The sequence below is a fragment of the Anneissia japonica genome, unplaced genomic scaffold (genome assembly GCF_011630105.1).
Source record: "Anneissia japonica isolate Jap-2015-1 unplaced genomic scaffold, ASM1163010v1 scaffold287863_len737641_cov155, whole genome shotgun sequence".
NCBI classification, from domain to species: Eukaryota; Metazoa; Echinodermata; class Crinoidea; order Comatulida; family Comatulidae; genus Anneissia; species Anneissia japonica.
The window spans coordinates 145,295-157,516 of NW_022742482.1; the positions used below are offsets into that span (position 1 = coordinate 145,295).

Genomic DNA, 12,222 nt, shown 5'->3' on the forward strand with positions numbered 1-12,222 from the left:
AGATGTGTATAAGAGAGTTATATACAGTAGCTTTGCTGGATTGACAACATTCGTTAAATATAGCGCAAGACAAAAAGCTGTTGATACTACAGTAGTACTCATTGACGTCATACCTACATTGTGTGAGAGCACTTAACATGAATAGATATTATAATATACAAGTTCTGCTACCTACTGTATACAATATTTATACACTTGAAATGAATTATTATACATGGTTATGATTATACTACAGTATCGTAATACCCAACAAGAATGTGTACATAACTTTTTTTTCACAATACTGTAATATGAAAAATTCATTAAGTCTTATGTTTGTTCAGTTGCTGAATCATATAATATTTTTACTGTTACACATTTATACAAATAAAGAGGTCTTCCACAATTTACTTTTGTAGTCAATATTTTAATATTCTTTTTCTCAGTCCTTCTGCCATTGAAATTGTATATGACATACTGTACCTTGGTGATTCCATTATTTTTTCATTTACGCTAAAGGATAAATTTGAGAAAGAAAATTGGTAAAACCCTGATCTCAAGAGCCTAAATAATAAACCTCTGCATGTACTGTAAACCATGTACTGTAGTACTTTGCTAAAAAATAACTATAATACAATACTAAATGAACTTTACTGATAAAAAAGTTTGTTCAAGGAGGCATTTGATGCATATAATATTATTATAAACATTTTATCTGCAGTATATTTTTCAAGAACAGACAGTTATAGTATATTAGCTTGATAATGAAGAAAATGCATTCCAAAAAATGGATTCTATAATTTACTAAAAAGAAATATATAATACAAATTTATGTGTAATTTATACAGTATTTCTGTGATGTTTCTGTTTAAATAAAACCATAATCAATGAATAAAAGGTTGCAAAGGGCCCTCAATAGGGTACTGGGCAAGTCCCCCTTTTCATCAGGTGTTTTTGACATATTAAAACATATTTTGATGTTTTTTACACTTTCTGCTCTTTTAGTGGTCTCGCTTGGCCAATAAGGGCCCATAGCTCTGAAAAAAATTGCTGAATAATATCCCAGGGCAACAGAGACTATTTTCAGACATCAGTTACACCAGCGTAACGTTAACCGAGTGGTGTGAAATTGTGCGCAGCATAACGAATGCCAGTATTAACATGCAATCACTGGCGTACGGTAATCCACCAACAGACATAAGATTGGCGTACACTACTGAGTTACGAGAGTCAAGCATCAATGACTCTGAACTCGGCCAAGATTTGACCAATCTCAATAAGCCTAGATGTAAAACAGGATATAAAATGCGTGATTACGAATACCTCGCACGAATTATGTCTAGTCTGGACATCTTGTAATTTTCTTCTTTGACCATTATGTAATAAATGTTAATGAATGAATCTTGCTAGCCATGGATTAACAAACGCCCAGCGTTCGATACGTCTGGCGTATCTCTCAAGTCTCAACTTAGCCTTAAGCTTTGTTCCCCTGGCTTTGTGAGCTTACAACTGTTACATCACTGTACATTATTTGTTTAGTGGCATAGTAAAAACTATAATATTGTACATACAGAGTATTTACAGTGGTCCTCTAAACAAGAAACTACCTTGGTGAGTTGGATGAAATTGAGTATTGACGACTTGACGAAGTTGTTGGCTGCGACATCGACAACGAATCAGAGGAATGGCCATCAGCTGCTGTGAAAACATTATACGGAAGCGTCAAAGTGCAACAGGCCATACGGAGTGCCGCATCCGGCAACTCACCAACCACGTCCCATTCATCTTCATCAATACTGTAACTATGAACATCTCGTTCCCGCTGTCGGCTTAGTCCGTTATAACCACCAACAATGTATATTTTGCGATTCTCCGTGACGGTCACTCCGGCCATACTTAAACCAGTTAACATTGGTGACAGCATAGTCCATGTGTCTGAATCCAGTGAGTAACATTCAACACTCATGACATCTACGCGGTCACCATACATATTTAGATGGTTACCACCCATGACATAGAGTTTATTTTTTACTGAACACATCATGTGGAATCCGCGAGCAACATTCATTGGGCACTTGCTGGTCCATTCGTCTGATACGTGATTGTATGTGTGAACATCCACGCTAAAATTTCTGTTCATAAATCCACCGGTAATATAGAGTTTATTCTGGAGCACACAGCCTGAGAGAGCGTAGGTTCCTGTGTGCAAACGTGCAACAAATTTCCATTGATTACGATTTGGCTCATAGCACTCAACTGAGGAGAGTGCGCCTTGTTCATTTTTCCCTCCAATAGCATACAGACAACCATGATACGCAACTAATGTAAAAAACGCTCGCCTTTGCTGCATGGGACACATCTGAAGCCAGGAATTGAAACGTGGATCATATCGATGCACAGTACCGATACTATCTTTACCATTTGAATTCAAAGTTATCTGCCCGCCAACAACGTATAGATACTGATTCAATTCTGCAACACAGTGATCCACTCTTTTCATTGGCATTGATGTCAGAGACTTCCACTGAGCATGGAACTCATCAAATATCAAAACACGGTCACTGACACGTTTTGGTGGGCTCTCTCCTCCGAGAGCAAGTATAACTTCATTTGTTGATCGTAGCTTTGTGCGTGGTGATTGCATCGCATGCTGCCGGTGTGGAACCAGATGATAATTTAACGCTTCTAAAAGATACTGATGGCATTCTTGTTGCCGCATCATAAAATCTTGATTCTGAACATGATCTACCAAATCATTTGAGGAAATCAATGGGAACCGTACGTTCCTCATTAATTGGGGTGCGTATTCAATCCTTTCCTCTGTTGCATGATTTAACCACTTAGCCCCGATTTGAAAAAGTTGCAACTCTGAGTTTGTCGCCATTCGATCTTGGCTTAAGAAGAATGTTACTTGTTCTGCATTTAACGTCTGAAACTCAGGTGTGTGACTCACCGCAATGAAATTATCGATGATAAAATCTTGCGCTACCAACATCAATCCTCGAAATTCAAATTGTTCCGCCAGGTTCAAAATATGAATACAATTTTCAACAGTCAAAATTGAGGTTAAGTATTCTAAGCAGAGTTCAACAACCTTATTCATTCTCAATTGTAGTGCTGTGTAAAGGACACCCTCTACATTTTCTAAAGTCAACATAATCTGTGATGTGTAGGCATACTGTATTATTAACTCAACACCGCGAGGATTTATATTGTTACTGAGTTGCACATCATGGATGTTATCGTTTTCCGTGAACACTCGTCGGAAGTAATCACTGCATGAGGCCAATACAGCGCGATGTACCATGAAATGTTGCTCGCCAGCGATCAACGTACCATCACAAAGGAGACGCTCAATGCGAAGTGAATTCAGCTGCTTCAGTAGTTCCCTACTATGTTCAACATTTTGGAAGCTTCTGCTCGGTGGTGGCGCTTGCGACTTGTGGTAGCTACGCTGAGAAGTATTTATTGACCTTTTAACTACTGCTGCAGCCATTGTTTCTGTAAAGCAAAATATTACAGAATTTAGGAAAACATTTACAATACAATTTTGCATTCTATATTATACTGTGTAAACTATATTACAATTATATTAATATAATTATATAATATATAATTAATATGATAAATCTAGAGAATATCTTCTCCAATTACAATATACAATTATTTCATACATAAATAAGCCAAGGCACATAATTAGAATTCTAAACTCTACAATTAGGTTACAGTACACATACAGGAGCTGTGTTGGAATGGTAGGTAAGCTATACAATTAATATCTTTTTTTGGAGTGCTTATTCTGTTAAATAACAGAATTGTGCACAGATCTACTACTGCAGTCATCTAAGTGGTGTTGGGGTTCAAAACAATGTACAGAACATCCTACCACAAAACAATTAATGTTAAATTTTAAACCAAAGGTGCTCTATTTTTCACACCTGTAAAGATTAGGTGTGGGGTTCTAGCTCACACAATAAGATGATTTAAGGAGGGGGTGGGGGAGGGTATTTTTTGGGACATGCATCTCCTGCACACCCACTGATATGGCAATCTGGATGAAAGTATAATCGTCGACCTCAAATCAGAATTTCAAGGCCTGAGGTGATGCAAAAAATAAACATATTGTCAAATCAAATAAAAGAAATCAAATCATTGCAAATCTTTATTGCCCAAATATAACAGAAATGTTACGGCCTAGTGTGCACAGATAATTTGTCCCACAGAGTCCAAAACATAAACTCTACCAATGACAACAATCATTCATAAAGTACAATAAGCCTACACAATAATGAAGTCTGATAAAAGAAACAAACAATTACAAGATGACTTATTTAATACAAAGAAGTCTTCAAACCGTCATTCCCGAACCACTAGATTTAAAAATACCTTTGTTCCTTATTCTATTGTAATTTTTAATCAGTCTTTTACTATAGATAGAGTTTATTCTTTGTTGAGGTCTTATTAATTTTGTATTTTAAAAATTATTTGTAAATTTTGTAAATCTTATAAATTGAAAGGGAATTTGTGAATACGATGCATAAAAGTATACGGTATTCTACCTAAAGTTGGTACATCATATTTCAATTTTAAATCATCAACTGCAAGATTTTTCTATTTAATATAATATTTAAAAATTAAAATGTTTAAAAATTTTTAATTAATTTATACAGCATTTGCACTGTAAAATATTCAGCACAGCAAGAAGAGCAAGGATTGGTTAAAAATGCCAAAAATTACAAAGATTTTAATTGAATAAACGAAGGACAGGAACACAAATTCAACCAATAGCCATACATGCACTGTAAGCTAACCAAACCTAGTATGGTGGAACTACCTTACCAGGCCCTTCCCTGACTATTGTAGGCCATGTATAAAAAAAAGGAGTTTCTCGTCCTAATATTTTGAAAGAAAAAGAATGAGAGCACTATTTGTTTACTCTGAGATGGCAAATCCAAGATGGCCGATGAAAAACTGCTACTACTTTTACCAAGTCGACACACTGAAAGCAAATAAAAAAGGCACTGTAAGACATGATTCTTACCATGTATCCCCAACCACGAACGTTCTCGAGAGGAACTTTATTGATGTGAATTTTACAGATTTTCATACACTTTGTAAAGTAAAGGAAATAAAAAAAAATAAATAAAAATTTGGTGAGGCAGAGAAAATGGATGCGCGAGGAGACATGAACTTTTTTATTTGGCCTTAATCAATAGTTTATTCAATTATCAATATCAACAACACAAAAAAACAGGTGATCATAAATGTCTAATTGAACATTCTTTTTGTAATCAATTTCTCAAGCCAGTCAGGTTACTACAACTGTGATGACATCTGAACAAAAAACTTGAAAAATAAAATTGTAATTGTAAAAGAAAAATGTCCAATACAACTGTGGTTTGTCTAATTAATGAGAGAAAACATGTAGAATGCAGATTGCAAAAAAAAAAGTTAATCTAGAAAATGTATTCATATTTAACAATAAATAATTTATAGTAATATCGGTAAGTGAAAAAAATGTGATGCATAAGCAATATCACAAAGCCTAACTATTGTACCTCTGCATAATGTATAAAATCATTCCATAAGGCAGGCAAACAGAAAGCGTCTAATGGTAAAACACGTCGCACGCTTCACCAATCAATAACAAGCAGCAGAAAGTGACAAGTCTCCAAGTTATCAAACAAACCCATGTGTGTATGCAAACATCACAAAAACAATAAATGTTCAAGGAATAATCCTAATTATCCTATTTGTAGTCTATACTTGGTATGTCCTTGGCTGGAACTGTACATTGCAGAATTGAAACTATGATCATTGGGTGGAGATGTCAACAAGCGATGAATAATTCCATTTGTTGAACGGATTATCACACTATTGCGGGATTGGTTGTCAATTGGTAATCAATATTTTCACAATGGTTCACAGCGGGAGATTGTATTGAAATATAACATAACGTAGAGTCTATGGTGTGTACTACTTGTTGAATATAGTATTAGAGTGTTATTATTTCATGTACAACTATCAGAGAACAATAATATTTAATGCATTATTATCAATTAATATTCAGGAAAATATATAAGGACAGAATAAAAATAAAAATAAAATTTTGTTTTCTTATTTAGCAACGAAAACATTCAGACAGAGGAGAAAAAAAATTATTGGTGATTGTAAAACAGGATGGTAAATCCTTCAAATTTATATAATTAGGAAGAAATATACATATCTTATCTTTGGAGATTTCAAGGCAGCGGAGGGCATAAATAAAAATAAAGAACTAATTTTTTTTTTATTTCCACATTTTCGTGGTGGCGGATATGCAAATTGGCCAAAAATAAAATTCTATTTTTATTCGAAATCATCAATATTTGCAGTTGGCATGTTCGTTAAAAAAAGGTATAAAAAAAAGTCTTGCCTAATATAAAATAAACAAAAAGCAATAACAACAAAAATAGAAAGTTAAATAAAAAAATTTAAGTATACATTAATTTTGTATACTACAGTACTTTTATATGTTAAACACATTCACAAATTCTTATTACCTCCTCCAAAGGAAGTTCAATACCTATTCACTGCTGTCTTTTGTCTGTCTGACTGTTACTAAGATTACGCAAAAAAGTAATGGCTCATCATAAAATTTAGTTGAAAATGGTAAATAATAATCTAAAGAAAGTAAAGGTCAAAGGACAAGGTCAAAAAAATTCAGTTTTTGTTTACTCTAGAGCATATTAGGGCCTGTTTCTACTGGAAAGAAATAATTGATTAAAAATCGCTTTTTCGAAAAATCGCTTTTATTCTCGCAGTAGAAATGGGACCAGTTTGAAAAAAGCGATAAAAAAAAATCAATTAAAAACATGCAATGGATAGCGTGTTTGAACGGCAAATAACCTATTTTGGCTGTGCACCTTTTAGCTGCAACACAAAAAAGCGATTATCAGGTGAAATGTGACCAAAGACTAGATCGTATTAGGCGCGAACTTTCAAAAAAATTTGTCCTCTTGTTCATGTCCTAGGCATGAGAAAGATACTATCCTATACCATGCCTATACAGTTAGGAAAACAACGTGTTGTATAAACAAAATGGTGAAGTAATTTCTGTCATTGTCAAGAAAACCGATTTTCGAAAAATCAAAAATGCAGTTGCAACACCAGCAGGCTGTCTGGTACTCATTAAAAAAACGGTTTTAAAAAATCGATTATTTTGTGTTTATTAGTAGAAACACAACCTTAATAATTGAAATATACATGGCCTGCATATTTATAGGTACTATATTCAGTTACTGGGTGGAGGTACTGTACTATGGACTACAAAGTCTGAAATAATGCATACCATATTATTGTTTATACCTCATACAGTACATAGATTCTAGGCATCTGATTGGTTAAGAAGCGGGAATTGAAAGTACTGTTCCCCTCAAATAGTACTTTTTTGCCCTGTCGCGTTATGTGCAAACTGTAGTCCTCACTCAACATCGCGCTGATTGTAAGGGGACTGTGAACTCTACGACGAAAGAGATTGGCCCTTGTCATGGATCAGCAAGTAGACAATAAACAAATATGGAGGCTAGTCGGTTCGAGCTATCCTGGATGAAGGAGGACTAGCCTAGGCCTAGCATTCTTCTTGATGAAGCTGATAGCAAAAGCACCAAAAGACAAACTAAAATATGTCTTGTCAACATTCACCAAATATTGCAGACGATGGTGCTGTTGAAATTTAGGAAATGAGCAAAGAAGAACTAGACACGCTGATCGCCTAGGCTATAGTGTAGGCCTCTAGGCTAGGCTAGGAAGGTATTTTTTTTTAGGCCTTATAGAATCTACGTGAGCATGGTATGAGGTATAAAAAAACAAATATTGACTGCTCTAGATTCGGGGAACAGTTTTATCCATTGAACAGGCAATAGATTTCACCATTTCTTTTATAAGCAGTCAATTTATATAGGTATTCAAAATTCAATTTTTTTAGCTCACACAGAACATTCTCAATCTGTTTGGTTTACTGTATTGATTTTACTCTGCAGCTCAAATCAGTCCCAACTAAAGACATTTGTGGAACATAAAAGTATACAATAAAACACAGCATTATACTGTTTAGAACAGTTTTATTTAAAAAGAAAACTAAGGGTATTAAAAATCTACATGTATATTTACCACCCACTTAATTCCCAATTCTCCCATGAGTCGCGGGAGTCATACTGTGTCTCCCCCAGTACGTCCACTGTATTACCAATTGCCTCCCGTAACTTAACTGGTGATGGGTATAACCATGCGCAACAATTAAAAGTTGGAAGTGTTTAAAAAATCTAAATCATTTAAAACGTACTTGCCATTAAAGCTGAATCAAAAATGACATTGAAAAATTGTCAATGTTTGACATTGATAAAATTTGACTAAATAGAGATTGTTAATTATTTGAAAACAACAATTTGCTATGTAAAATAAGATTGATTTACAAATTATTTAAGTTTAACTGTATTACGCTATTACTACTTCCACCTTGGGACCATTGTAGTATCAGTATCAATCAAAGATCTTATAAACACAAGATAGCGCTCTCCGTGATTCTACGCGTAAAAATAGAAGCGTCGATGTTTATTTTATTTTTATTTTATTTTAATTATAAAATCTTTGGTATTAATGTTGATTATTATTAAAGCTTCAGCATAATTCTCTCATCCTCATCATCATCACATCAATAAAAAAAAATGTAAGTATCAATAAATCAATAAACCTACTTGCAGGCAAAGAGAAATAACAAAAAAAAATACCGGTCATCATACTGTAACCCTACTGTCCACTGAGATCAACACCACTGCCAATCCAACATATGGTAGACTGCAAAAAGCCTTGGTGAAGACCACCATCAGATGCCAAGGGATAATTACAAATAGATTGTTCAACTGTGATGTTCCCATACAAAGCCTGCTGCTCCCAATCAACAGGTGTTGTAACTCCCTCTACGGATTATGGTGTGGCAGACTACAGCAATGTAAATTGTTAGTCTAGCCATGACGCATGTGAATGCGTATTATAATCTTCTTTGTGTTATGTCTTCTTAGTGTACAGTATAGGGATGGTTGTTAGCCCACGTGCTACAGAACCGATACAAATCGACTTAACGAGCCTGATTTTATTAACAGAACAAGAGCTGGCAGGCAGCACCTGAACCGGATCTACAGTAGACCAGGTAGAATCTTTGAAGCCACCACTGAAACTCTCCCACCCACTAATCATCTTAAGAAAGCAAAGTGGCTGAGCCACCTCCTGTTTTTTCTTTCATAGCCTATACCCATCATGGTGACTGATCAGATTTTTACTGTCCTAATTTAGTCGATACAAATAATAACGCCCAATCAAAATTAGGAATTGGTTTATGACTGAATGTAACTGAGTGTACAGTAACTACTCTATAGCCAGAGCACAAAAAAAATGCATAAATTGGACAAATGTTGGAATTGTGGCAATCAACTGAGCACGCATTAAACAAGCAAAAGTAAGTGTTTGCAGGCAATTATTCACAGCTGTGCCTATTTGTATTAACTTTCTCAATCTCAACACCATAAGTGGAAGCTAGGTGTTTGATCTGGTATATAGTACGATATGACATTATCACCAACCAATGAAAATGGCTTGAAAATAAAATCCTATAAAATATAACTTATAACACAGTTTTCAAAACGGAAATTAGAATAAGAAATTACTGATATTCCTTCAATTCGTGTGCTTTGGAAAGTGAGGAAATAAGATCATGTCACATCTACCTTAATGGCTACCTACTGTATAACACAGAGGATTGATTGATAAGGCGATTGTACTAACATGGAAAGCAACAAATGGCCTGGTACCAGTTTACATATCAAAAATGCTAATCCTACAACCCAAATCAATTCATTTAGGCCGACCAGCCCTCCTTAAACTAACATTAGAATAACGCACTTTCGGCGATAAAGAACAATTAAAACCTCATAAAAAAGGCAACTAATCCGTTTACCTATAATTGAATCCAAGGACACCAGTGTATAAACACTCAGTACTTATCCTTGATAATGTGTTAATCCAATTAATATAGTGAGATAACGTAACGTATAGTTTATCGAGGGCGGGTTGAGCTAATGGTTTGAATCAAATCAATCTACAATCATCGAACAAGCATTTATCAAATAATGTACCAAGGACCCATTCTTTCTAAGTAACCAAGTGCAAAAGGTGGATTGGAACGTTGCCTGCTGCGGTGAATAATAGCCATGCTTGAGGAACAGGGCCCCGGGACAGGGGTGGATCCAGAATTTTTCAAACGTGTGCACAACAGTTTCAGAATAAGTGAGTAATAACACTGATATGCATTGAAATGTAAAAAAAAAATTAGTGTCAAAACAGGGGAGGGGTGGGGCACATGTCCCCATACCCTGCCTCACCCCTCCCCCTCCCCTTACTGGGTCCAGCCTGAGGAATATAAAGTAGGCCTATGTTGGGAGTAACAGTTTTACAGTAAATTCTGATTTTGTAGCGAAACAAATATCTGAAGGCCTACTTGTAATAAAATGGACTGATGCTGAAACATGGATGGGCGGATTTAGGGGGACAGGCGAGCCAGCCCCGACCCCCAACCTTTTGAAAGGTCAAAAAAGAAAAAGAAAAAGAGAGAATGAAAGAAAAAGAAAATAAATGATCGCCTCAGAGGTTATTTTCGGGCCTCTGAACACAAACTTTTCGCGGGGAATACGCCTTTTTCACGAATCGGTAGACATCTTGAAGTGATGACAAACATTGCGAATCAGCGGTGCGTAACCAACAGAAATAAGATAAGCTTTTGGGCGGATTTTTTGACATCATGTTATTTAAAAAATCATAACTCTATAACGGGGCGTCTTATCCAAAAAAAATTTCCAGCAAAATGTTCTTAAAAGACTAGTCTACACCACTATATGATTGAAAAAAAAATTTTTTTGACCTCTGAAATCAAGATTGAAAAATAAAAGCCTATCTCAGTAGTGTATTAAAATAGGTATATGCATTACAGTGCTGTAGTACTAGTAATACTCTGAACTAGCATTGTTTTAGTTACCATATGAGAGTTTCCTGTGTTAAAAACATGATTTACTATATCTCTATACCTCTTTATAAAACATAACTTGTACTTCGTAATAAGAGAAATATGTATATTATCGCTACTTGGAACAGTAACAACTCGAAAGTCCTATGCTACTGCACTGTAATACATTGGCCTATTTTAATACACTACTAAGATAGGCTTTTCTTTCTTTCCCCCACCCTTATGGACATCTCTGGATCCGCGTCTGCATGGCCATGGAATTATTATTTTGAATTATAAAATAATTAAAAGATAACATATGACTCCAGACCATACCTTCACTGTTCAGTAGTCCCGCATGGCTTCAATACAATAATTAACAGTCATTCCCATCCTTAACATCCTAAAGTCACTAGGCTTTCTGTTTACGGGTACTGTTGTTTTAGGACTATTTCTGACCTGGCATCTGTAGATAGAACGCAAGCTGCTGATAAATATTTACGAACGAAAATACATTATCAAAATTTACGAAATTCCGATTCACTAGCCATGCTACATAGCTACAAATGATACGAACTTCCACTGTGTACGGAACTGCGTACCAATTCGCTCAGGGCACAATCGTAGCCTCACCGACTAATACCATGGGAACAATGCAATAAAAGAGTAGATGCTCAGCATGTTTGCTCTATTTCTGTTGTAGATAGCCGATGAGGGCAGTAGTCCCAAATCTCAAAATTCTCATAATTTACTCTCCGATTATTTAATTTCTCAGCAAAAAGCACAAGTCAATAAATATTATATTACCAAGCCCGTAGCCAGGGGGGTTCGTTGGGTTCGAACGAACCCCCCTTTTCATGAAGTGTCCTTTCAACAAAGGCTGACTAGCCTACAATTTAGGCCTAGCCTAGAGCCTATCATCATTAAAAGTCCTACTTTAATACCCGATTGTTAGGCCTACCTAGTAACATCTAGTAACATAAAAAAATTCAGGCCCCGAAACTTCACTCAGAAATACCGGGATGGTGTTTTTATATATATATATATATATATATATATATATATTTGGCTTATTTATTGAGGCACGCCTCTAAAGTTTAGTTTTGGCCTTCCTGTTTACTTGTTTAGGCTGTTTATTCTAATCCCACCTAGCCTAGCCTATTGTTTCTAATCATGCTTGCATGAAATTCTCACTTTATACTATCTGGCTT

The 12,222-nt window shown here is 35.3% G+C and overlaps 1 protein-coding gene across 1 annotated transcript; it reads right to left on the reverse strand.

The window, feature by feature from the left end:
* Positions 1-390: 390 nt before the first annotated feature.
* LOC117119171 (kelch-like protein 13) lies at positions 391-11,676 on the reverse strand. Its single transcript, XM_033263990.1, has 2 exons — positions 11,348-11,676; positions 391-3,480 (listed from the first exon to the last, which is right to left on the reverse strand). Exon 2 carries the CDS (start codon positions 3,473-3,475, stop codon positions 1,583-1,585), a length of 1,893 nt encoding a protein of 630 aa, XP_033119881.1. The 5' UTR covers positions 3,476-3,480; positions 11,348-11,676; the 3' UTR covers positions 391-1,582.
* Between the last annotated feature and the right edge of the window lie 546 nt (positions 11,677-12,222).